The sequence below is a fragment of the Sphaeramia orbicularis genome, chromosome 14 (genome assembly GCF_902148855.1).
Source record: "Sphaeramia orbicularis chromosome 14, fSphaOr1.1, whole genome shotgun sequence".
Taxonomy (NCBI): Eukaryota; Metazoa; Chordata; class Actinopteri; order Kurtiformes; family Apogonidae; genus Sphaeramia; species Sphaeramia orbicularis.
The window spans coordinates 3,826,972-3,854,882 of record NC_043970.1 but is presented as its reverse complement, the minus strand read 5'-3'; the positions used below and the strand labels follow the sequence as shown (position 1 = coordinate 3,854,882).

At 37.9% G+C, this 27,911-nt stretch overlaps 1 protein-coding gene across 2 annotated transcripts; it reads right to left on the bottom strand.

The window, feature by feature from the left end:
* Positions 1-25,870, bottom strand: LOC115432469 (smoothelin-like protein 2). 2 transcript variants are annotated; one of them, XM_030153318.1, is made up of 14 exons: positions 25,737-25,870; positions 24,946-25,603; positions 8,649-8,730; positions 8,436-8,570; positions 7,408-7,566; positions 7,062-7,217; positions 5,552-5,767; positions 5,301-5,465; positions 4,187-4,249; positions 4,021-4,078; positions 3,786-3,929; positions 2,941-3,055; positions 2,189-2,340; positions 1-368 (listed from the first exon to the last, which is right to left on the bottom strand). In XM_030153318.1, exons 2-14 carry the CDS (start codon positions 25,474-25,476, stop codon positions 242-244), a joined length of 2,103 nt encoding a protein of 700 aa, XP_030009178.1. In that variant the 5' UTR covers positions 25,477-25,603; positions 25,737-25,870; the 3' UTR covers positions 1-241. The 2 variants fall into 2 exon arrangements, with proteins under 2 accessions (XP_030009178.1, XP_030009179.1); XM_030153319.1 differs by having other exon boundaries at positions 24,946-25,599; positions 25,737-25,863.
* Positions 25,871-27,911: the final 2,041 nt, after the last annotated feature.

Here is a 27,911-nt window from a genome sequence, read left to right as displayed (position 1 = left end):
CCTTGGTCAGAACTTTGTCATGTTCTGGTCAATTTTTGCTCCTTGTTAAACCTGCTACAGATTCTGTGAGAACAGAGAATGTTCTTCTCACTCCAGAGGCACATTAATGTGACTTGAAGAACAGACTGTAATGGAATTTAGGTGCAACATAGTTTATTCAAAGGGTTCACAGCACACTGTGGACAACTACAGCAAAAGGGAAAAGGAGAATGTTTCCTTTGAGATACACTCTGATACAGAGTCATTCAAACTGCTTCAGGTGGTTGTAGAGAGACTGAACATATGTAAATACACACATGGGGTCTGGCTTGTCCCCCATGTCCAGCATGTCCTCCACTTCAATTAGACGGAGACAATCTGCCTGCTTCCTGTGGGGAAATAAGTACGTAAGTAAGTAAATTGTATTCATAGAGCACTTTTTACAGACAGAGTCACAAAGTGCTTTACAGTGCAAAGTAATAATAATAACAATTATGGATTAGATTTATATAGCGCTTTTCTATGAATGCATACTCAAAGCGCGTACAGTGGATCCATTATTCATTCGCTCTCACATTCTCCCTCTGGTGGTGGTAAACTACATTTGTAGCCACAGCTGCCCTGGGGCAGACTGACGGAAGCGTGGCTGCCAATTTGTGCCTACAGCCCCTCCAACCACCACCCAACATTCATACACCAGTATGAGTGGCACTGGAGGCGAGGAGGGTGAAGTGTCTTGCCCAAGAACACAACAGCACATGGACAGAGTGGGATTCGAACTGCCAACCCTTTGGTTATTGGACAACCTGCTCTACCATCTGAGCCATGGCTGCCCTCAAAGCGCCCCAAAGTACAAATAAACAGTACAAATAAAATACAATTAAAATACCATTAAAACCCAACATACAGTTGTATTCAACATACAGTTGAATACAGTTAAAATATGATAAATACATAAAGTGCAATCAGTTTGTAGCAGCCCTGCGTCATTTGGGAAATTAAAAAGCCTACTTGAGCATGAGTGTTTGGAGGTTTTTTAAAATTCTCTACAGCACAGGTGTCAAACATGCATCCCAGAGGCCAAATCCGGCCCACCAAAGGGTCCAGTCTGGCCCTTGGGATAAATTTGTGAAATGCAAAAATGACACTAAGATGTTAACAATCCTTTTAGTTCAGGTTCCACATTCAGACCAATTCAATCTCAAGTGGGCAGGACCACTAAAATACTATCATAAAAACATATAAATAATGACAACTCCAAATTTTTCTCTTTGTAAATGTAAATATTTTCATGTATTTACACTAAAACAGTATAATTTTACAAAAAATGTGAACAACCTGAACAAGTATGAACAACCTGAAATATCTTAAGAGAAGTAAGCACAATTTTAACAATATTCTGCCTGTTACTAAATGTTTTGTGTATTTGTAGATCCACTGTGATCTGTAAGTTATAATGTACATGTGTAAATGATAAACTGAGGCAGAATATTGTTAAAATTACACTTAGGTTTTCAGTTTGTTCATGTTACTCACATCTTTTGAAAGGATAGTTTGCAGACGTAAAACTTTTCATAATGTAAATTTACTTTTTTCGCTCTAAAACATATAGAAAAGTTTGGAGTTGACATTATTTATATATTGTTATGTTATTATTTTACTGGTTCGGCCCATTTCTGATCAAATCTAGTTGAATATGGTCCCTGAACTAAAATGAGTTTGACACCCCTGCTCTCCAGAGTCCATGGACTGTAAGTGTAGAGACAGGTCATTCCAAAGATGTGGTGCTACAGCTTTAAAAGACCTATCACCCCGTGTGCTGAAACAGGTGCGAGGAACCATCAGCAGGGGCTGCCCTGAAGACCTCAGGCTATGAGCTGAGCTGTAGGGCTGAATCAGAGCAGTAATGTATGCAGGGGCCTGGCCATGTAAAGCCCGGAGAGTTAGCACCAGAATTTTAAAATGAAAACGATATAAAACAGGGAGCCAAAGGAGTGATTTAAGAATGGGAGTGTTGTGGGCTCTCCTGTGGAAGTAAATCAATAAATATTCACACATATACACACAAAAAGTAAATGAAAGGGATTTTTCCGGCAAAAACAGCATTCATTTTCATAAAGATTCTAGACAGCCTGTCATATCGTACTTTCTACCACAACTATCAGACACTGAAAATGACTCTTATTTTATCATTTTGTGATCAACTTACTCTGCCATCGTGAAGGCCATCTGTAGATTTTCTCTGCGGTTTGCAGGATTAAGCGCATTGTAGTCAAACTCCAGAGGGAAGAAAGAGTGGACCAGAGCGCAGAAAGCCATCCCGTCACTCCAACTGGACGAGAAGTTTTGGATATCTATGTTCTGGGAAGTACAAGACAGTGGAAAATATTAACTGTGTTTATCAAAGAAACAACTTTTATGATACACATTTAAGATGTAACTTTGGGTTGATGATGACACAGCTCCTCCAAAGCCAAGTTGTTTAAGTTTGATGGGACTGTAGGACAGCCTACTCCCAGATCTACTGGTGTTTCATTAGTCTGTTTTCCCTTGATTCTAGACATACGAAGCTACGAGGGCAGTCCGAGTGTTAGAGCAGAAGTAATTGATTGATTGAAGTGAAACAATTATCTAAAGTGTTGCATTGATATAAAGTGAAACAGTGATTTAAGTGATCCACGGTGGTTTGAAAAGTAGGTATAGTCCAACTACATAAGGTGCTTGGATATTATAAAGTCTCATTGGATCAGTCTATAGCTGAGTAAGTAACACTACGGGTTATTTCTATGCAAGAAATATATTGTGTTCTTAGCATTTCTAAGAAAATTTTGAACATGGATTCTCTTTTTGTTAATTTCCATTTTCCATATTTTCCCATCTGTGTCTTATTTTGAGCACCGTGGCACAAAGTTCTCAGTTTTTACATGCATTTTTACATATATTCATGGACCTCTTTCCCACCTGATAACCAATGGTTTTGGAGCGGCACCACTCTAGTAGAATCTGTTTTATGCCGCTGGCACTGGACACTCCAAAGCTCTGAGAGCGCTTCAGTTTGGGCTTGGAGTCTTTTGGTCTGTTGAAAGACAGATACATGTCACTGTTTTCATCCATAGTTAAGAATGGAGCCTGTAGATCAGGGGTGTCAAACTCATTTTAGTTCAGGGGCCAAATTTAGCCCAATAAGATCTCAAGTGGGCCGGACCAGTAAAATAATAACAGTAAAAAAAGTTTACATCTACAAAGTTTCCTTAAAAATCTGAATAACATGAACAACTTGAATTGTCTTAAGAAAAACAATTGCAATTTTAACCATATTCTACCTCAGTTCATCAGTTTATCATTTACACATGTGCATTACAATCGTACAAAACATTTAGTAACAGGCAGAATATTGGTAAAATTGCATTTACTTTCCTTAAGACATTTCTATTTGTTCATATTTATTCAGGTTATTCAAGTTTTTTGTAAAAGTATAGTTTGGTAATGTAAACATTTTCAAGTAATTTTACTTTTTTACAGCAAAAAACAAAGAGAGAATTCAGGGTTGTCATTATTTATAGGTTATTATGATAATATTTTACTGGTCTGACCCACTTGAAATCTAATTGGACTGTATGTGTCTGTATGTGGAACCTGAATTAAAATGATTTTGACACCATTGATTGTTAATATCTTCAGTGTCATTTTTGCATTTCATAAATTCATCCCACAGGCTGGACTGGACTCTTTAGCGGGCTGGATTTGGCCCCCGGGCCGCATGTTTGACACCTGTACTGTAGATCATGGGTTTGAGATACACTTACTTGGTGGGCTCTGAGTTCATCCTCTCAAACATAGCCCTTTTGGCCTGAGCTCCGTTGGAACGTGGAAGAGTTTGTGATTTCATCACATTCTGCTTCAGCTCAAACCCACCGCCTAGGGCCATCCCCCCTGACTTGTTAGTTTTCCTGTAGAGACAAAAAGGACATCGCACTAAAAAATAACATCAACTGAATAACACATTTGTCAAACATGTTTGGATTGAAGCTAAAAGCTTACTTGTCCAAGTTCGGTGAGAAACCAGATTTTATGATTGATTTGGAAGGAAGTAATTTTTCTGGTGGGAGACACAGAATTAAACACGACAGATTCTATGGTTTAATGTCTGTTGAAATAAGTGGCAAAAACAGAGCAGTCATTTTCAAGGGAAGTGTCTGTATTTTACCGGCAGACTGAGGAAAGCTCACACTTCTCTTCAGACTCGGGCTAGGTGTCTTCAGAACTGGAACTGAAGTAATGAAAAAGGTCAAACTGCAGAACATGTGTTTGTAAGTGTTTTGGCTAAAATTTACTTAGGGGGTCAAGTGAGTGGCCATTTTTGTCAAAAAAAGAAAGTTGTAAGAAATGCATAGAACTGTGTTGAAATAACGCTAATCCATTTGTGCACAGACTACTGATATTATTTGACAGTGGAAGCTCTATTTTCAGAATTATTGGATTTGGAATAAAACGTCTATGTGAAAACTTTTGCTGGTGGACGGACGTGACATTAGCCATGATGATCTGGTCAGTACCAGTACTTTATTAGGAATAAACTTATATACTTACTATTGCTAATTCTCCTCTTATTCACAAATGTTAGTATTGTGGATCTAAAACAATAACAGCTGACACAAAAACACTAAATGTGTCAGTGGACGGACGTGACATGGTTGTTGTGGATCCCATCATACTGATGCTCGGCAGCCATGTCACCGTTTCCACTAATGATCCCTGTGCAAAAACTAGGAGCACTATTATTTATTGTATAGTTTATCATCAGACTAACAGTAAATAACAATATAGAATCGTTATTTCTTAAAAAAAAACTCTTATTATTAGAAAAGTGTTGATTTAAAAAGTGACGTGTGACATTCTTAATGTATGTATTGGCGTAACATAAGCAGGATGGATCAGCACCATATTCCATATTGCACCTGTAAAAATAAAACATGTGATATGTAGGAGAGAATCTTGTAAGAAAAATTGGGGAATCTAAAAGAATAGAATATTTGTTTTTCAGGTAAATTCAGTTAAAATATAACTTGGCCATTTGTGACATGAAAATATAGCATTAATTGTGATTAAATTGGACATTTTTGAGCTGAAAACATAGTTCATATGAGCATCAACATGTTGAACGGAACTGAAATCCTGTACATTTGCAGAACTTGCATTTACCAACACAAAGTTCCTTTGGGGATTCACTTCTATTGATTTCTTATTAACAAAGACATAAATAAGACCTCTAAGCAAATTTTAGCCAGTTTAGAAACTCTTGATCCCCTGGCTGGACTCACCTCGCTTGAATGGATATTCCCCTGGTTTTACTGCAGAGTCCTGTAATGACGACAAACAGGATGACCTGGGTGTTGAGGAAGGAGACTGTGCTGCTGCATCAGGAGAGGAGGAGTCTGTGTTGGGTTTGGTTATGGCAGAGAGAGCCTGGTGTGGCTTTGGTTCATCTGATAAAAACAAATAAAAGACATGTCCAACGTGCATTCAGCAGACAGTGCACATCCATAAATCAAAGATCTGCTGACTTGCTCACCACGTCTGAATAGATATTCGCCTCTCTTTATTGTTGGAGAGTCTGCTATTGAGGGATTGGGGGCTGCAGTGGAGGTCTGCTCAGATCTGGACACTGCAGATATCTCAGTGCTGTTCTTGGTCACAGCTGTGATGGGGAGATGGGCCAAAGCTTGAGGACCAGAGCCCGAGTCCTCCTGGGATACCTGGGACATTCGTTCCTTTGTTCCAGACATTCCTACTCAAGTGGAGTGTGACAGTCAGAGTGAGTGAAGCCATGGAGAAACAAGTGATTTATAGATTGGTAATAGTGAATGTCATTTATTATGACATGTTTCTGCAATCAGATCCTTCTAAATCTTACAAACTGGGCATTATAGACTCACACACAAAATCATCCTTAAACCCCAGGTGATGTAAGATTACATATTTTGACCAAAAAATAATTTTAAATGTTACAAATTCCTCAAAAAAAACCAAAAAACAAAACAATCTTGTGACAAGCTAGCCCTGGCACACTTTTGGTATTATCATACCATATCATCAATCTGATTTAGAGTTGGGTCAGTTTTCATATCTGGTCCAGTGCAGACGCTTGAACCAGTTTCATTCTTTCAATCCAAATTAATTGATAATTATAATTCTGACAGTTTGTGACAAATTAAAAGCCCTTGGAGTATAACATCTCACTCACATTACTGGGTTGTATACACTACCGGTCAAAAGTTTTAGAACACCCCGATTTTCCCCTTTATAAGTAAATGGGGGAAAAATTTTTGAAAAAATTCATAAAAAGTTGAAACTTTGACCTACTTTTCCCCAAAATGTAATGACATCTATTCTGGGTCACTGGTAATCTTTAAACCCAAATTGGTATGAATTTAACCTACAGTTTTGATGTTACAGACTTGTGAAATTTTGCCCATTATGAGTAAATACAAAAAAAAGATTGAAAACATTTATTAAAAAAACTGAAACTTTGACCTACTTTCCCCAAAATGTAATGACATCTATTCTGGGTCACTGGTAATCTTTAAACCTAGTTTGGTATGAATTCAACCAATAGTTTTGCTGCTACGGACGTGTGAAATTTTGCCCATTATAAGTAAATACGAAAAAAAAGAGTGAAACAATGTATAAAAAACTGAAACTTTGACCTACTTTCCCCAAAATGTAATGACATCTATTCTGGGGCACTGGTCATCTTTAAACCCAATTTGGTATGAATTCAACCAATAGTTTTGCTGTTACAGACTCGTGAAATTTTGCCCATTATGAGTTAATGGGGAAAAATTTTTTGAAAAAATTCATTTAAAAAATTTAAACTTTGACCTACTTTTCCCAAAATGCAATCACATCTATTCTGGGTCACTGGCAATCTATAAACCCAATTTGGTATGAATTCAACCAATAGTTTAGCTACTAGGGTGTTAACAACAAAAAAACAAAACAAAAAACAAACCAAACCAAAAACAACACCCCTTGCCTCCTGTTCGGAGGGTGGGGAATTAAAAGTACACAAAAAGACTGACCTCTCTTAAAGGGATATTCCCCTGCCTCCCCCACTGCCTCAGCTACTTTAGATACTGATGCTGTAGACTGTGCAGTTTTGGCTTCGAAAACACCCTCTGAACTGGGTTTGCTGGTCATGGCTGTTACAGGAAGATGGGGCTGTGGTTCAGCGGCATCTGAAAAAGGAACAATCGACTTAAAAGGATTCAGTCAAAATGCAATGGATGTCAACATCAAGACAACGTTTCCTAGCAGAAGAGACAGGCATGTGACAGAGGAAGCTGCCTTAGCTACGTCTGGGTGTCATGATAAATTAGCTCTTTTGTGACACAACAGGAAAAAACAATAATGCATCTTTCCACGTACCAGACTCAACAGGAGGCTCTGTAGACTTTCCACAGGTATCTGCTGCTGATGGGGTGACTGTGGCAGGAGGCTGAGCAACAGCTGGAGCTTCACAACTGGCGTTTGGCAGCGAAGTGAGGGAAACATGGGGTTTGGTCAGCAAAACTGGTTCTTCCTGGTCTGAAAGAAAAATATTGATTGAAATCCAAGAGAGATCATTTCATTTACCTTATTATCTTTTCTCACTTTGCTGTATAACTCGTAAATTGCACCAAAAATAAGTATCCCTCTGCCAGTGAAGCTGTTTTTTTTATCCATGTGCATCATATATACAGTGAAGACTATGAAGGAATGTCATGTTCTGTGCGTCCTTTGCATATTAGTCACATAATTCTGTCCATTTTCCAGGAGCTTTCGGAAGTGAACCCAGACAGAGAATATGGAGTAGTACAACTGGGAACTGCGGAGGCAGTGTTGAATTTTGAAGGAAATCATTTTCATAAGTAGCAATACTTTTCATAGAGCGACTGTATGAGTATGAGTACTGTGTACTTTTGGAGTAATCATACTCAAAAATCCCTTCCAAGCTCCAAAAGTGTTTGTTTTTTCATCTGAAATAGGCTTTAAGACTAAATTCAATAATGAATAAAATTATTTTTTCCAATAAGTACTTCATGAATTTGGTATATTTGGTATTAGTCAATCATTTAATATTAGCACAAATACTACGAGCAACTTTTACTGTGTACTTTTAGAGTAATCATACTCCAGAATCCATTCCACACTGCACTTGTGTTGGTTGTATTCAGTGGTTGTAACAGATAAAATGTAAAAAAAAAAGATTAACATTTTTTAAAAGTTTGTAAGCTCTGTTCCTCTTTGCGGCTCCAGACTATTTTTTTTGGCAGACGAGAGGGCAAAATGGCTCTTTTGACAATAAAGGTTGCAGACCCCTGATCTAGACTTTGTGCCAATCTACACCTGCAAAGATATGAGACTTCTATCAACTCCGCTCAGGCTGAAAACCCTGGGAACAGAGGTGAACTGACCGTGCCTTGTTGGAGTTTCCACAGCAGACTGCAGAGAGTTTGTCATGGTTACAGCCTCTGAGCTCATATTGGTGATGGATGTGACAGACTGGGGATCAGCTCCAGCTGTTTGGGTTGAGCCGACTGACAGGGTTTCTGAGGAAACAAACACAAACATGAGCCATGGTGAGAAGGCCAAATTAACAAGCAATTTGTTAATGAACTTTGCCCTACCTTGCTGTTTGACATTCCCATTCTGCTGTGCAGTTGTTGTGGCTACAGGGGGAATAGTTTTGTCTCCTTTTGCGTCAGTAACCTGAACAGACAGACATGAAGGACAAAAAGTGAAGATTATTTGTTCTGGTAGACTTAAGTCATGCAGTTTCAAAATAAAATGTTTGTTGCAAGGAAATAAGGTAAGTGTTAACGCACACCACAAGAACTTCATTATGTAGCTTTCATAGAAGCACCCATGTAGACATGGGTGCTTCTATGAAACTGGGTACATTTTGGTATCTGGCTTTTTCCCAGATTTTTAGACCCAATAATAAAAGAGAAATGTAGACCTATTTTCCCCCCAGGATGGACCTAATGATGACCTCCGATAAATGCAAAAAAATTATACTCTTGCTCTGAGCCATCCCCAAATTAATTATTTTTTTAAATAAAATACTGGGTCCAAAAAGTAGGACCGAATTTGGACAGGAAAAGCTATCGAGGTGTATTCCATCTGAAAACATGTCTGTAAACGGTCTTATATAGACTATAAATAAAGACACTGTGTTAAATGTGTCGATCCTAGTGGTTTTTCTAATCCAGACACGTGGGTTCTTCATGAATCTCAGTCTCATTCATGGTTTGGTACGTAACCCATCGTGTCCACCTGTGTTACATGCAGAACCTGAGCATTTAAACACATATAAATTGAGAATGATTTTGCAACAGCGGTCATTTTTGTCAAACACTCTACCTTGAATAATTAGTTCAAATCCCAAAATGCACCTGTGAAAAAATAGAGATATTAAAAAATTGTAGTGTGTAATTTTTGTGTCCTTTAGACCATGTTACATGTGGATTTTTGTATTAAATATCATGTAAAATAATATAAAAATGTGTTTTATCTGAAAAATAGATCTCTTTTATCTCTTTAAGTATTTATTTTTAAAATAGACCCAAAGTGTTTCCAAACTTGCTTCATAACATTAGTCTACATCTGGTTTGAATTTTTAGCCCCCATGTCCTGTTTTTAGGACCAATTTCATATGTTCGTATGTACATATCCTTACATCTTTTATACTGTGTGTATGATATAAGGATAGTCTAAATGTAAAATCTAAACGTGATGTAAACTCCTCAGGACAGTTTGACTTGAGTTATGTCTTACTCCAATGATAACTGATTTTGTTGGTCTAAATTTGTAACTGTCAATCTTACTAAAATTGTTCTTTTGAAGTGAAACATAAATTTACACCTATTACGACACAGCATTTGTTAACAACAGTTTAAAACCACTTTAGAGTCAGAGAAGACTAAGAGTAAGAGTCAGTCAAGGGTCCGGTTAAGTGGTAACACATGGACACATTTGGTGTTCGACAGTCTCTGCCATGTAATCAGAGCAACTTATATGCATGTATTACACATATTTGAGTAGGTATTTATAAGCACTTTAACATTATGTAGAACTAAATTTGAGGAGATAAAACTTTTAGGTGAAAAATGTCAAATGTTGACTTGACTTGAAATGGACAATTTTTTTAAGCTTTACACAAACATTCAAAACATGTGGTTCTCGACAGAAATTGATATGAAGTCGGACAAAACCTTTTAGATATTATGTTCAACTATGCTGAAAAGAAATTTTTGAGTAAAATATTGAAAGGTCTCTGTTTCATTGACATGAGAATGTGGCACCACGTGGACAGGTTGCCATAGTAACCCTTGGATGACTCTTTACCATCGTATGCATCACCATAAATGTTGACTTATTTATTTAAAACAAGCCAGATATAATCACAATGATTAATTTAATATATTTAATACTAACACAGTGTTATTTACAACTTGTGGTGGTTCATACTGATATAAGTAAATTACAAATAAAGTCATTTCTCGGTAACAGTTCACAGATACTCTGTTTAAATGTGACCAGTGTATGAATTCACAAACTTCATCATTCAGAATTTGAATTTCTCAAAGTAATAGACAGTCTTTTTGTTAATTTAGATTCAGTGGGTTCAGAACTTCTCCTGTACTGTGTAAGTGGTATTTCAAAGAGGATGAGTTCAATTAAATACAGAGCTTTAGCTAAAAAATGAGCCCACTTGATAAATGATGTATGCAAATGTACTTTTTCATGTTGATGTTCACTTTCGCTTGATCGGACCCTCAGGTGTTTTAGAATGAAAACTAAAATGATGTTCGTCACTGTTGCTTCCAAAACTGTTACTGAAATTATCACATTTTAGATTAACCTATAATGAATGAACCAATTCAGGCCAAGTGGCCTCTATGTTTCATTTAGTCTGAAGTCCAACTTTACCATTCAGGATTTGTTTATTTTCAAGGACATGCACTGTTGAAAACTTTAATAATGACATATAGTACACTTATAACATTTATGTTAGCCTTCTTCAGCATTTTATTTGCACAAAAAAAATCTGTTGGTCTGGAATTCATTTTAGGCCTACATCATTCATGGCAAATCAGTTTATGATTTCTCCTGACTTGTGATCTTCAGCTGTTACCAGCGGAAAGCTTCTTCTCTGATGACAGCTGTGGCTAACAAACCTATGTTCCAGAGCTATTTTAGATTTTGTAGTCATCCCTTTTGGAAGTTTCCGATGCACTCTTCTTACATCCCAATATAGCCCCAAAAGGATACTTTGGAAATCAGGGAGTCAGGGTCCAAACAGTGCCTAAGTATATCACCCTGATGCTTAGCCTGCATTTAGCCCCTCCCTCTTACTTCCTCCATCCCTCTGGCCTTTTACTTTCTACAGACATAAACTGGCCTGGCAGCCATGCAATAGAGCCGTTACAGTCGACCTGTCAACTGGTCGTCAGGAGCAGGATTAGCGCTGTAGTGATATGTGGGCTCCACAGTAGCTGCTGTTGAAATCCCAGTCAGACTGTCTGACCCTGTTAATGCCTGCAACCTCTGGCTGGGGTTACCCTCATATTATATCATTGTGTTCTTTCTCAGAAACATCCATACATACTTTGGTTGAATACGGACAAATGGGCGGATCTAAATCTATAACCCAAACAACAGTTTAAAAATAGAGTGGAATGACAACCCAAAGACAAATAACGGACCATGTGTTACATGAAAACTAGTGTTCCTAAAAACAAACCAACAGTCTGGAGTTACCCTCAGCTTTAAAGTATAAAGCCTCTCTGTACCGTTCAACTTCTTTGTTTTAATTTATGGATCACAAATGTACTATGAGTACTAGGGATGGGAATCAAGAACCGGTTCTTTTTGAGAACTGGTTCCCAGTAGCTCGATTCCTTGGAATCGTTTGCCAGCTTAATGATTCTGCTTATCGATTCCGCCTTCGTTGCGCATGCGCAATGACGTCACGCATACGCTGCATTGTTTTGGTCAGAACATAACCAACATGGTGTTGAGGCAGAAACGGTCTAAAAAGATGACACCAGGTCCAAACAGACGAAACCAGGTCCACTGGAACACTGTCAAAGCTTCCATTTCTTCAAAAGGGTGGAATCCCTCTAATCTGCCCAAACATTTGTCCACAACATGTGATTCACTACTTAGCTACTTAGCGACACTTGTGAATCTAGCGGTAGAGTGAACACCAGGCCGTCATCCGGGCCCAGTTCTGGTTCCAGTGTGGGCAACAAACGTCATACCCCCTCAAATACAAGTTTCCAAAGGTAGGGGAAAGGAAATGAGGAGCACAACAACGGGAGATGGGCCACGTAGTGGAAATGCAGCAACAGAGGAATTAGTAAAGCACCTTTACTCTCACTTTCACTGTATGCCCTAGGCCTGTAACGGTACACATACCGAACCGAACTGTTTCAGTACGCACGGTTCAGTACACAGCTGTACCGAAACGGCACAGTATGTTGAGAAAAAGAGAAAGTAACTCAAGATGTCGTTTGATGCGGAACTTTAAATTCGCACAAGTTCCACACGGACATATGGAACTAGCGCACATTGACCCAAAATATGAAATAGCTGCTGCCATAAGGTTAAAAAAACAACAAATATGATGTCAGCCTAAAGGGAAGAGACTGAAGACCCTCCGCCATCATTAGAGTCCTGTTTGGGATCCCTCCCCCCTTCGTGTTTTTGACAAATCGCACCCTACACACACACACACACACACACACACACACACAAACAGCTTGTTAGTTGTCCTAAAATAAATAATTAGGTTAATTTATTTGTCAGTGTTTCTCTTCAGTTTGTTTAAACAGAATACCAGTTTCCCCTCTTGTTAATGATGCACTTTATGTGGAATTTTTTTGTTGTTATTTTTATGCAGAATGTGAACTGACAGAACTGTGATTACATTTTTGTTGTTTGTTTAAAACTCCCTTTCAGGGAAAAGTGTAATACCAATGTTTAAAATACATTTAGTAATATTTTATTTTCTATTTGATTTGTAGCAGCAGAATTATATTATTTCTGTTTTTCTACATTCTATTGTCTCCAAAAGATTGGTGGAAAAATGTTCAAAAATTCATAAATACATTAAAGACATTTTGAGGGGTTTTCTTTCTTCCCATACCGAACCGAACTGAAAAAAAAAAAAAAAAGGAAACTGAACAGTGGCTTTCAAAACTGAAAACGTACCCAACCAAAAATTTTGTATACCGTTACAGGCCTTGTATGCCCCCCCACCCCACCAAACCGGGCCCGGCATCATCTGTTATTATTTGTACATACTGTATATGTTCTATTTTCTGTGCAGAGATGGAAATATGAAAGACAGTTAATGCAAACACACCCATTTGTACTCTTTTATTCCCTCATCCAATGAGAATCGATAAGAGAATCGATAAGGAATCACATCGACAAGCAAAATCGATAATGGAATTGGAATCGTTACATTCTTATCGATTCCCATCCCTAATGAGTATCTGCCTGCTTAGCAGAGCCAACACAGGGCCAGAAACATGTATTTAGTAGGGCTGTCAAAATTAATACATCAGCACAGATGAATCCATCATCATGATTAACCTGATTACAAATTTTACACAATTAACCCATCTGCAGCGCAAAATGACTCTAAACGTCTCTGCCAACGTATTTCGGTCAGTTTGTCCAAGTAAAGTTACAGTGGTGCATGAACAGGTCAGTTGATCCAGTAATGACAGGCAGCAGAACCAACCCAGAAAGATGGAAGACCATAAACAGCACACTGGTCCTCTGGATGGAAATATGAGGACAAACAAAACCAAAAAGGAACAGTCGACCGACATAAAGTATTAGACACACTCTGCAGGGAGGAGTTTTCCAGTCACCAGAGCAGTTCCAGCTTAAAATACCACATTAACACAAAGCATACGTTAGTTGGGGGTTCTGCTAGCACTTCAGCTAACGTGTCGCCCAGCTTGGACAAACACATCAAGAGCATATATATTCCCTTCTTCTGGAGGAGTCTGGGCGTCCCTGCTTAGACTGTTACCCCTGCGACCTGGCCCCGGAAGAAGCGGAAGATAATGGATGGATGGATAGTCCCTTCTTTCTTGAGCCTGTTTGTGCATGAAAAATGAAAAATTCAAGAATTTTAAAACTCCTCTTATTCTCTACACTCTGCCTCAATGTTTTACAGAAAAATGTCAAATACTCAAACTAGACTGTGTGAAAGCTTGAGACTATTACAGCAAAATGATCTTGGAAGTGAGATTACAGCAGAGTTATGGCAGGAAATGATTTCAAATGTAGGCTGGGCCACGAGAGATGCAAGAAGCAAGTTTAGACATTATAAAATCATATATAGATAGTAGGCCTGTAAAGGTACACATACCAAACCGAACTGTTTCGGTAGGCACCTGTACACACAGCTGTACTGAAACGGCACAGTATGCTGGGAAAAAGAAAAATAGGACCAAAGGCCCTGTAGCTTACTGGCCAAATTAAAAGCTTTGGGAAATGTATCCAGATGCCATTTATTAGCCCCCAGCTATGTGTATTTATTATATTACAGAAATAGCCCATGTTTTGGTCATATTCTAATCAGATCTGTAAAAAATTCAAATTCCAACTTGATATCATTGATACTTAGTGATTTATTGGATCAATCCACTTCCTATCTATTATAATGGGAACATTTTTCAAAGTAGAGCCAAATCCAGAATCAGATCAGGATCGAAATAATTTCAATACCTTGTGTTGACATCATCATAAAGAAGTTGTATACCAAGTTTGAAGTCAATCAGAACTGGAGTTTGGGAGAAAAAGACAATTGAATTTTTTTCCGTAAGTTCCCGGATCCAGAAGAAGATCCTGATCAGCATGTGGCCATTATGTTTTGGTCATCTCCCCATCAGGGCTGGACTGTAGAAATTTACACTGGATATCATTTATGTTTACTGAGTTATTGCATCAATCCACTTCCTATCTCTTATAATGGGGAAATTTTTTCAAAGTCGCACCAAATCCAGAATTAGATCCGGATCCAAATAATTTCACTAACTTTTGTTGACATGATCATAAAGATGCTGTATACCAAGTTTGAAGTCAATTGGAATTGTAGTTTTGGAGAAGAAGACGATTGAAATTTTTGTAATGGATGACAGACGCCGCTGATGGACGCCGCATGACAACAATAGCTTATGGCCTGTTGGCCGGTAAGCTAAAAACTTACACTAGCTCTGTCTGTCTGTTTCTCTCTCTCCCTCATGCACGCTGTATAATAGAGGAATAGAACCCAGGAGTTGGACGTTGAAGTACACACAGTGGCCTAAACAGTTTAACTGTCCTAAAATAAATAATTTGTTTAATTTTGTAGTCAATGTTGCTCTTCAGTTTGTTAAAAGAGAATATGAGTTTGCCCTCATGCTAATGTTGCACTTCATGTGGAATTTATTTATTTTTATGCAGAATGTGAACTGACAGAACTGTGATATGATTTTTGTTGTTTGTTCAAAACTACGTTTCTGGGAAGAGTGCAAAACTAATGTTTAAAATACATTTAGCAATATTTTATTTATTTTATTTTATTTCCTATTTGATTTATAGCAGCAGAATTATATTATATTATATTATATTCCTGGTTTTCTATATTCTGTTGTCTCCAAAAAGTGGGGGAAAAGTGTTCAAAAATTCATACATGCATTAACAACATTTTGAGGGGTTTTATTTCTTCCTGTACCGAACCAAAAAAAAGCAAACTATGGCTTTCAAACCCGAAAATATACTGAGCCGAAAATTTTGTGTACCATTACAGGCCTAATAAATAGAATTTCACACCTCTGAAACTATATAAAATGGGCTTAACCCAGGACAACAGATGTTGGAAACACAAACAAGAAGTGGGTCCATTTGTCCATGCTCTCTGGGACTGTCCCATGGTACTACCTTTTTGGACGGGGGTGCTGAAAGGCCTTGAAGGGTGGCTCAGGCCACCTCTGCTGGAATCCCCACAATTGTGTTTGTTGGGGGATAGATCTCTCATGCCATCAGATGTGACTAAAGCAGAGTCAGGATTAATAGTAGGTTTTATGGAAGCTGCCAGGCTTATTCTGTGTAACTGGAAGAGCCCACAGAGGCCAGAGTTTACAGAGTGGCTTAAACTCATGACAGAGACTACTGCCTTTGAAAATATGATGACCAGGATGAATAAGGTTTCAAAGAAAAATAGCCAAATATGGCAAATGTTTATGGCTCACATTACGAGGGCAACATCTCAGAGAAAGTGTGGAAGGGGGGCTGGTGGACAGTATGTGTGTATCTTTGTGTTTGTGTCGATATCTCTCTTTGTTTTTTTTCTTTTTGTAAGTGTCTGAAAATATGATAAAATCAATAAAAACTTAAATTACAAAAAAAAAAGAAAAATAAAACATGATTACTATAGATTAAAAATTAATGATATTTAATCATGATTAATCAAAATTAATCCACAGCAACCCTGTGATTAATCTGATTAAAAATTCTAATCATTTGACAGCACTAGTATTTACATAAACTGCTATTTTACAATTTCTTTGCAAAAACACATTCAACACACTGTGTTCAGAGATTATTCACATTTGTATGTGATTTGACCAGGAAAACAATGGCTCCCACTCAGTGTAATGCAGTGGTTCCCAACCTTTATTGGCTCATGACCCCATTTTAATATCACAAATTTCTGGCAAACCCAGACATTCAAAATGGAAACATCTTTTGCTAAAATTAATTTGTTTTTGATCATGTAATAGTTTGCTATACTATGTTGCATATAAACGTTAATTTTAGACAACATTTAGGCTATATAATGTATATTATTGTGGATGGAGGCAGTAAAGCCAGGTGTAGATTACTGCACAAAGGGAGAATTTTATTTTATTTTCCTTGGTCAGGATATGTACAGTCTTTCCAGCTGGTATTTACAAGGCTGTTTCTAAGTTTCTATTTTTATTTTCATCAATTACTAGAAAATTCAGGTGTCCCCATTTGAATTCCAGGCGACCCCACATGGGGTCCCGACCCCAAGGTTGAAAAACACTGGTTTAATGGAAATCACTTGCTGGGTATAAACACCAAAAAACTTTTCAAGCACCTTTGTGTATTTTTGTGCTATCCAACTGTCTGTCCCTGGTAATTTTGTCTGGGATGCTCCACTTTTGTGTGTAATTATTACATAAAATGTCCAGCGGAAAACACATTGCATGAATGGATAATTTAATGATAGTGTATTAAGTTTACTATGTGGTCTACAATTAGAGTATATGTCACAAAAATATGAAAATATTAAATGCCAATTATTCAAAACAATGGACATTTTTATAAAAATGTATATTATAAATTCACTGGACAAATATCTTTTCAGAATATTGTCAGTGGCAGGTAAAAAAGCCATCACCAGGAAGTGGCTAAAAAAAGGATCCAGCAAAAATGGAGGATTGGGTAGAGTTATAGGTGATATCTATGGGATGGAGAAGCTGACGTCTTCTGTTTGACTTGAATCAGACAATTTCACCAATTATTGGAAAAACTGGGTTGATTTTGTAAGAAGCTGATTTGACCCGATAAGGTCAATGTGCCTATATCCCATGTAAACCCTTGGTTCATGCTACACACTTGAACTGTTTGGTGTTAATCTCCTACAAGGGAAAAGGGTTTCTGAAAGAAAGGAGTGAAAAAATACTTAACATACCATAAACTCTATTTTAGGTTTTTGTGTATATTTGTGTTATTTCTGTCTTTGCTCTCCTGTATGAGTATGTATGTTTGTTTGTTTGTTTTTTTACATATACAGAAGTTAAATGCTGATTAAGACAATGCTGCCTGAAAATAATAAAAAGATAATTACTGGAAAAAAACAAACAAAACTATATTTTATGTGTTCTATGGACAGAAAAAAACTGTTTCTTATTTACACCTTACAGTGTCCCATGTGTTTTGGAAGTATTTTGGTTATTCAAACCTAAACCATCTTCAAACCTAAAGTGTCTTAAATCTATCACAGTCCCTGACAAAAGAGCAAAACTGCAGCCTGATCTGTTTTTCAGAAACAAATTCATCATTTACAAAGCAAATCTCTGCCTTGCATGAGTCTAATGATGCTGAGTAGAGTAATCGAACCTTCAGTTTGACCTATTAGAAAATGGACCATGTTTGTCATTAAAAAAAATCCACGATAACACCTCTAATCAGAGGTGCTCTGTCCACCTGTTTTTCAGTCAAATTTTGTGACTTCTAATAAATCTGTTAATCCTTATGGTCATTAACACCAGTCTTAATGTACTTCATCACATTAAAATCTTAGAACTACAAACGTTTTTATGTTTACTTTCACTTTATGAGACCAATGGACCATCAACAAAGATGTCCAATAAAAACAGAGTGTCAATTTAACTCCAAGAGAGTTGAATTTAACTCTGTTTCAGATAACATTTGGTCCCACTCCAAATTGACTCTATGGCCAGTGTCAAATTTTCAGAGTTAATTCAACTCAATTCCGTGTCAAAACTAACAATGAAATGTGTAAAAATATTCAACATTGTTCTCACACTGTTAAGAGTAATGTGATTAAACTTGGTTAAGCTATTTTTACTCCAAATTTAGCTTCATAATGACTCTATAATGTGTTAATATTTATTTCTCTGCAGTGTTATTTTCTTCATCAGTTTGCAGTCTACACTTAAATTGAAACACTGTAGAATTGCAGGGATCCCTAAGGTGGGGATCATGAAGGGCATGTTATCTATGTTAATTTCAATCACCTTGGGACATGCTTTTACTTTGAAAGAGTAAAATCCTCCCCACTTAATATTTGAATATAACTTTATACGGATAACTGGGTAAGGCATTGTTCTTCCGACAGGTTTGACTAATGATGTCACATTATTAAAAATAAACATAAAAAGGCCAATAAACGTAGTAAAACAGACACATTGACCTAAATAAACATTAACAAACCTCCCTTGAACCCTACCATGTAAAAGAGAACATAATGAGTAAAATGTTCAGTACCCACAATACAATGTGGCAGACTGGCACTAATCATCACTCTGTAGAGTTGAATTTTACACTGCATTGTGCAGAACTTTACGCTGACTTTTAGCTCTACTGTTAGAGCTGGATTACTCCCCGTAGAGATGTAAATACTCTATCTAGGTTCAAATAGCTTGACTCTGAAATACTGATGCTGTAATTTTTACTGTGCATAAACTGTGCAGCGGAAAAAGTCTTTAAATCATTTTTGAGCCCAATGGGATTTTTAGGTGCAATATTAACGGTAAGCATTGAGGAATGCATGAAAGTAAGCCAGTTTTGTTCTACTTCCACAACTGACATCATAAACGCTATAAACAGTTATCCATTCCAAGTACACAATGTCAATGGAGCAAATTACTTGACCAACAGTTGCCCACTTCAGAAATTTTTTTGTGCATTTATGCCTGCCAGCAAAAGGAAATGCACTGTATATACCACTTATGATTCAAATGCTAAACTAGAAAAGCACTCGGAGAGCGCAGACCTACATCAAGGCAAATCTGCACCCCCACCCCCCACCCCAGTCACCACCAAAATTTAATCATTTGTTCCTTGTGCCAGTATCAACATTTCCTGAAAATTTCATGAAAATCTGTCCCTAACTTTTTTGAGTTATCTTACTAACTAACTAAATAACAAATAAACAAACCCTTGCAAAAACATAAGGTAACAAGAAAAGCACTGAGAGCGCAGACCTCCGCCAAGACAGATCTGCCCCCGCGCCCCCGATCACCACCAAAATTTAATCATTTCTTCCTTGTGCCAGTATCAACATATCCTGAAAATTTCATGAACATCCGTCCATAACTTTTTGAGTTATCTTTCTAACAATCAAACAAACAAACAAACAAACATGCACACACACACACAAAACAAAGTGATCACAATACCTCCTGGAGGAGGTAACAAGATATTGTTATAAGGTACGGGTGGATCAAATTGGAGGCTAATCGGAGTCGTTTTGAATTTTTTATGAATTTTCGAAAATTGCTCAATGATGAGAGATATGAAAATTTGAGATTTTGTGACCTTGCTGTGACCTTGAACTTTGGCCTACTTGGCCCAAAATTTAATGGGTTCGTCCCAGGGCCTAGGCCTATCTGTGGGTAAAATTTGGTAAAGATGGTTGTAATAGTTTTCCCGTAAAGTTGCTAACAAGCAAACACGCAAACAAACACGCAAAGCAAAATGATCACAATACCTCCTGGCGGAGGTAATCATGTCAAACACAAAGCAGGTGAAGACATAAAATATTCACCAAAAAGGAAAGACTTGCTGAGGGTATTTTCAGATTCAGGCCAAAACCTCTCTAGATCAGGGGTTTCAAACTCACGGCCCAGAGGCCAATTCAGGCCCGTGGGATGATATATTGTGGCCACGCTTTTATTTGGTTTATTTTTATCGCTTACGGGCTACCATAGATAGTCTCATGACAGCTTCCGGCGGCATTTGTTGTCAACGGTTGTCAAGCTAGCCAACTGCGAAGTACCTGGGGAAGTATGAGCGTTAGTCACATAGCTGAAACATATTTCGGAGTGACAATAAGTGGACGGAAAAGTGGGAGACGGAATATTTTTTGTCGAGCACAGGGGCACCCGTACGTGTCTCATATGCACAGAGAAGGTTGCGGTGTTTAAGGAATACAATGTCTGAAGTCATTACTCAACTAGACATGCTGAGGAGTTTACAAAATACCTGGAAGATGAGAGAAAGAACCAGGTCGCCAATCTGAAAAAAAAGTCTGTTGAGGAAACAAGATTTATTTAAGAAAGCAAATAAAGAGAATGAAACAGCCGTCGAAGCAGCTACGTGGAGAGTCAGATGATTGCTAGGGTTGAAAGAAGACGAGTTTATCAAAAAAGTACATGTTACTAGCTGCAAGTAAAGTAAAGAAACCCTTTTTTTTTCACCTAAACCGGCCCAGCCTGACCCAGACTCTACCTCCAGCGGCCCCCAGGTAAATTGAGTTTGACACCCCTGCTCTAGACAGATTGACAAACATTTTTATGCTGAACAAAAAATAATGAACTATGTGGAAAAAAGTGCAATTGAAAACCCTGGTGTTAAAAGTACTGAAGTCACATTGTTGGACAATTTAAGTTGAGCATATAAACAGGTTGTATTTGTTGAGCTAAGTCCACCCTGTAATTATTTTTAACAGACTTTTTTTGTGACTTCAATACGTTTGGCACCAGGGACTTGAATTCTTCTACTATCATTTGTTTATGGACACTTCAGATCCTGTGAAACCACATGCTCTCAAGCCTCCATACTGTTATAGGACTGTATTTGATAACAGACCATTCAGAACAGAATGTGTTTTCAGGAGGGAGGGTTTGTGGAAGCTGAACTAAGAGCTTACTTTGTAGTCCAGTAGAATAAATAAGGAGGCTTACAGACTGTAAATCATGCAAAAGGGATGCAAAAAATTACTCTAGACATGCGTATGTCGGAAAGCTCCTCTTTAAAAGTACTGACAAAAGATTATGGCAGAGCAGGGTCTTAACTGATGGACTGGGAGAAAGACTCTGACAACTATGAAAAGACAAGGTGATGTCAGTGGAGGGGAATGCTGGCAGGGTGAGTGTTTTGGCAGGACAGCTGGTTGTGCATCTCAGGGTGTACCGGGTGGGGGTATTATTGACAGCGAGGGAGACGCAATTCAACTTTCCATCAGGAGATTTGAGAATGGCGCTGGCTGGAAGACAAGATTCCTGGGTGATTAGAGGACACAAATGTATTTATGTACCTGCTGTTAGAATGTGTCAGTGTTGGTTACATCATAAATATGCCATATACTGTATGTAAGGTAGGTAGGTATCATTGGAGATGTGTCGTCTACTATCGGCCCTCTTCCTCAGAAGGCCTCAGATATAAAGACGGTTTCATTTCTAATGTTTTTTGGCTTATTTACGGACTCACGTGTTATGTCTGTGCAATAACAAGGCAAGTTAGAGGTAGAGTGGGATGCAGAGGCTCTTAAGGATCCAAAAATACACATGCCCTTTGGAAGACCTGCTGCTATAAAAAAAGGTCACGAGGGGTCAGAAAGGTGGGGGTGGAGGGGCTGTGGTGAAAGGAAGAAATGTGTGCATGCATGTGAGTGTTTATAGAAACCATTTCCTTTGTAACAATGATGATTTTATTTATTAACACTGACCAGATCAACAAGACCTCTGTTTATTTCAAAAGGCAAATCATTGTTAAGCAAACTTTTGAAATGTTGCAAAATCAAAAATGATAATGATTTATTTTTACGTAAAGTAGTTTGGAACAAATAATCTAGTCTGGGCTATGTCATCAGCAGGTGGCACTGTAGGCTATGTTACAAATAACTAAAAAATAGATCAGAGGGCACAGAGCACTCTGTTGTCATTTCCTGTCTATAACAGCTGGGATTTTTTTATTTTCATGGATGAAACAGGAATAATTGAGTCTCCTCAATTATGAGCTGTACACCAGACATGTTTTCACACTTTATCAGAAAGTCTGGGAGGATGCAACAAACAGCTGATCAGTCAGCTGATCAGTGAAATGTTTGCTACATTAGAGTTTATTCAATTTTTTTCCCATTTGTTCTAATTGCATTTACTCTAAAATGAAAACAAAACAAAGCAACCAAAAAAAAACTAGGGATTTGGGAAATTTGGGATTTTTTCCACAATGTGATGTTTTCATTAACATTTTTTCAGTGTGAAATGTCAAAATCTCCACTAAATCTATTTATGGAGACACACCTGAGGGCTCATTAAGGATCCATGTTTGAACTAATGTAGTTGATGTTATGTTTTAGCCACATGTTAAACACATACTTTAAAATGTGCTTAACATTTTTCTAATGATGTGTAATACATACAATGTGGCTTGACAGTTCTAACACTGACTAAGCTAATGTTCACCCAGCGTCGCATGAAAATGGCAGATGTCAACCAGTTAAAAATAATGTTTTCTATTCAATAATCCTATGTTATAAAAGGGAAGTGGATTCTGTCTGTGTGTCTTGGGCATCACACAGAATCTGTACAGAGCTGACTGCTGCAGTTTGGCATGCTTACGTATTTTTGGTCAAGGAACAGACTAGCAAAAACAGCAAGTTTATAGGACCAATATTTGGGGAGATATTAGTAATTTTGGAGTACAATAGCCTTACAATCACATTGCTGAGCCCAGAATCATAGAATCATCTTTGAAGTGGGTTCCCTAGCAACAGATAAACAATAGGGCCACGTTGCTATGGTGTCAAATTTCATGTGCAGAAACAGACAAGCTAGCTGAGAGGTTATTCAACTCAAAATGCCAGTGGAATTTACAGAGAAAGTAAAGAAATGAAGTGGATCAGAGGATCTGGAACCTGGGGCTCCCCATGGGTCAGTGCCCTAGTAATAACCATATCAGTAACTGCTTTAACCCGTGCTCCCCACACTAATGTATGCAGCTGCAGTCAGAGGTTAAATATGTATGAAAAGCTTACTGGAGAATCTTCAAATACTCATTGTGGGTCCCGTCTAGACTAAGCCTGGCATTTATCCATGTCCTCACAGGAGTATTATCGTTTTCATGACTCTATGTTTAGTTTTATATTTTGCAGTGGACAGGGTGATAGGGTACTGTTGAGAACCTCTTCTAACCACTAACCCCTGAGCAGCTGAGGATCCTGCATTAGGACAGGTTCAGTACACTGCAATTTAAAGCAACACTCTTACAATCACATACTGGAATGCTTACAGTGTTGGCACATCATCGTTATGAGATTAATGACATGAAATGAACATTAAAATGATTGGCACTGTGTTACCTTTTAGTATTTTTCTTTGTATCTGTTGTGTTATGATATTTAATGGTGTGTGTGTTTTCACTCATTGAATAGGATGATGAAAAGTGTAGCCTTTTCCACTGAAGATATTTTGGCATGAGGCAGTAGTAAATTCCATGAATTCCATTTGGAGGTCTCAGTTACAGTGTGTTGGTATTGTCCATACTGGTTCACTGTCACTCAAGTGCCCCAGTTCACTTTACTGGGACACATGAATAGAACAGTGTTATTAGCATCCTCTGTGCTTAACCTACTAAAATAAGACTAAATATCTGCTGTTAATAAGGAATAGTGTTGTTTATTGTCGCATTAAGACCAAGTACTTCATTTAAAAACAAGCACCATATACAAGCAGGGGTAAACAGATGAAACTAATTAATGAATAAATATATACATTTAAGCCAATAAATTACATTAAGTCAGGTTGTAGATAGGAGATACTAGAGGAGAGTTTTCATTAAATCAGAACCCCATTTGCTTTTTTCTCCCACCCTCTGAGTACTGGATCCCAACATTTGCAGAATCATCTCTTTATTGTGAGAAGTTTAGGATGGTACTAGACTTTTGGGTTGTTTTGTATAAAATTAGTGATTGCTTCAGTTTTGTGAAGAAAAAAAAATCTGTTAGGGTGCATGTCTTTGGACGGTGGGAGGAATTGGAGAGAATTCATGCAGACATGGTGAGAAGATGGAACCTCCACAGTGAAAGGTCCACACAGACCTTCTTGCTTTGGGGTGTCAGCGCTAACTGTGCCACATCTGTGACATAGTGGTGCAGTAGCTCAACAGATAATGAAGATAAGTTGTAGTCATTTGTAGGATGAATTGCTGGTGTCCTCCATTCCATAAGACTTGTTCAAAATGACTGGTCATGTCCTCTGACTATTGGCTCACTTGTTCCTTAAAGTGAATTAGCCAAATTATCCGGCCTTAACTTGAGTTAGTCTGAATCATCATCATTTGAGTTTTGGTTATGGTCGCAACCAAATGCAAAGGTGTATTATTTTGATGTGGTTTGTGGGATACAGACTGATTACTTACATTTATTTCAGCATGTCTCCTGGTTCTCCATGGTGGCGGTGCTGGGCAGTTGCTTGACGCAGCAGCTGCAGCAGCTTGGCTTGTTCCTTCACTTGAGCCCGATGTTTCAGAGTGCACGGACATGGACTGACCCCGCTGGCTGCTGTTCTCGGGTTTTTCTGGGTGAACCCTCTGGTTTTCCTCCGTCTTGGACTGTACCAGTGCTTGTCCGTTCTCTAAACCTCCCTCTGTCTTCTCTCCCTCTAATTGAACAGGACTCTTTTCTGCCTTGAGCCCAGTAAGACCCTCAACCAGCCGGCTGAGAGCCTCCAGCTTTGCCCTCAACTGCTGGTTCTCATCCTGCAGCCTGGATACCGCCTCAGTTAAGGGTCCATTGGAAACATAAAGCTCCTCAATCTTCTGCTCTATTCTCTGCTTGAAAGCGCTCACATCCATGTGCACCTCCCTCACAGCAGCCTGCAAGGTGGACTGAAACCGGACCAGAGCCTCGCTCACCATTTCCTCCTGGGTCCCTGTAGTGGCTTCATTCATGACCACACTAATGTTATAAGTCCAAAAAATAATGGGTGGCTTCTATGGGGCGCAAGATGGACTCATTAAAGTCCCACTGACATCTCTGGAACCCCTTCCAATGTGCAAACTGTCTTCTCTGATCTGGCTAAAGCAAGAGCAGCTGTTATTTATAAGTCATGGAAAAAAACATGCACAATGTCATGATGGGAAATGAGATCACGTACTAACTCAGATCAGGTTCTTAGTGTGTGCAGAATCTAAAGAATGATCAAACCAACCTTCTGAGGGGGATCCAGTTGAAGTGGCAAAAGACTTGAGTCGGACTCTTCTTCAGCAGGGCATATGTGGTGTGTTTCCAAGGCGTTTGCCCATACAGTCCCTGCACACACTGGTGTCTAAGCTAAATCTGTCGTCTAAACTTGAGAGCAACAGGTTCGCCTCTGTATTTTTGGACAGAAAGGGGGCGGCGAAAGGTCACACAGGGGGGAGGGGCCAAGATTGATTGAGAAGTGTTTTTATCTGGATTTGCAGTTGCTTAAAGTGTGTACAGCTATATTGAGCGTGATTGCAGTTTTTTCTCATTTTATCTTTTGTCAAACTGATCATTACATAATGTGATTCAAATGTACAATTACTGTCAAGAAATGTAAGATTGGATTGGATGCATATCACAGCAGTTAACATGGGAAATTCCTTTCTGTGAAACATGCACCATATTTCAGTTTAAGCAAAATATATATATATATTATATATATATATATATATATATATATATATATATATATATATATATATACACACACACACACATATATACAGGGTGGGGAAGCAAAATTTACAGTGAACATTTAGTTGTTTTTTCTCAGCAGGCACTTCGTCAATTGTTTTGAAACCAAACATATATTGATGTCATAATCATACCTAACACTATTATCCATACCTTTTCAGAAACTTTTGCCCATATGAGTAATCAGGAAAGCAAACGTCAAAGAGTGTGTGATTTGATGAATGCACTTGTCACACCAAAGGAGATTTCAAAAATAGTTGGAGTGTCCATAAAGACTGTTTATAATGGAAAGAAGAGAATGACTATGAGCAAAACTATTACCAGAAAGTCTGGAAGATACTATTAAAGAAGAATGGGAGAAGTTGTCACCCGAATATTTGAGGAACGCTTGCGCAAGTTTCAGGAAGTGTGTGAAAGCAGTTATTGAGAAAGAAGGAGGACACATAGAATAAAAACATTTTCTATTATGTAAATTTTCTTGTGGTAAATAAATTCTCATGACTTTCAATAAAGTAATTGGTCATACACTGTCTTTCAATCCCTGCCTCAAAATATTGTAAATTTTGCTTCCCCACCCTGTGTGTGTGTGTGTGTATATATATATATATATATATATATATATATATATATATATATATATACTGTATATACTGTATATATATATATATATATATATATATATATACACACACACACACACAATAAAAAATTTAATTACAAATTTTTATTAACATTGCCCATTTCACAGTCCAGCCTAATATTGGCAGAGGTTTTGTGTGTGTGTGTGTGTGTGTGTGTGTGACTGACTCAGGATGTAATGATACCTTGATTTGAAGAAATCCCTGTGGATGGCTGCTGCTCGTTCTCATCCATCACATCACTGTTTCCTACTGCTTTGGGGGGTTTTTTATAGTGAAAAACTTTCAGTAAACTGAAACACAGGCTACATATGGCATGTAATTATATTATTCACGACTGGTAGAATTTCCCCTAAAACAACTTTCTCTTTTGAAATTGTCTTAAAAAAAAAAACATTTCAGATCCACAGAAACAAGTCTGCGTGGGGTTGCTGTTTGTTTCAGTGGCGCAGGGCACGGGCCAGTGTTGCCAGATGGGAAATGACAAATTATTGTACTAGAAGCTTAAAATTATCGTATTTTGAGGAAAATTATTGGACATGTTTGATTTGACACCATCTGTTTCAGTCAAACATTATCACGGATGATGTATAGTATGTCTTATCATGTAGTTTGACCTTTAAATAAACTAACTGCACTGGTGGAAAAAAGCTGCCACTGGCAGAACAGCACCCCCACCTGTGTGGAGGAGGATGAGTCAGATTTAACCATCTTCTTAATCTTCATGAATCACAGTCCTGTATCATAAATATTTTGAGACTTAATCTGTTTATATATCAGGAATAAACATCAATCAGTCCACTTAAATGACTAAAATGCTTGATAATTGAAGTTCTTGCTGAAGAAAGCTGTTTTACAGTTTTATTGGGTTCAAAACACACCTTCTAAATCCAAAATGAAAATAATGTGTCCCTTCAAATAACATTTCACCTGAGCTGCTGAAACCTTCATGAACTTTTGTTTACATTTTGTATTGCCGTGCTACATTGTGCGTTGATTGGCTGTAAAGAGGAACGTGAGACAATGTG

What these genes read in the sequence shown, in the direction of transcription:
- LOC115432469 (XM_030153318.1), bottom strand. Translation starts at nt 25,476, where the DNA reads ATGAATGAAGCCACTACAGGGACCCAGGAGGAAATGGTGAGCGAGGCT. An exon ending in GAGCTTTCCTCAGTCTGCCG is followed by an intron (nt 4,079 to 4,186) that starts GTAAAATACAGA and finishes GTCTCCCACCAG; the next exon opens with AAAAATTACTTCCTTCCAAA. An exon ending in ATGAACTCAGAGCCCACCAA is followed by an intron (nt 3,056 to 3,785) that starts GTAAGTGTATCT and finishes GTCTTTCAACAG; the next exon opens with ACCAAAAGACTCCAAGCCCA.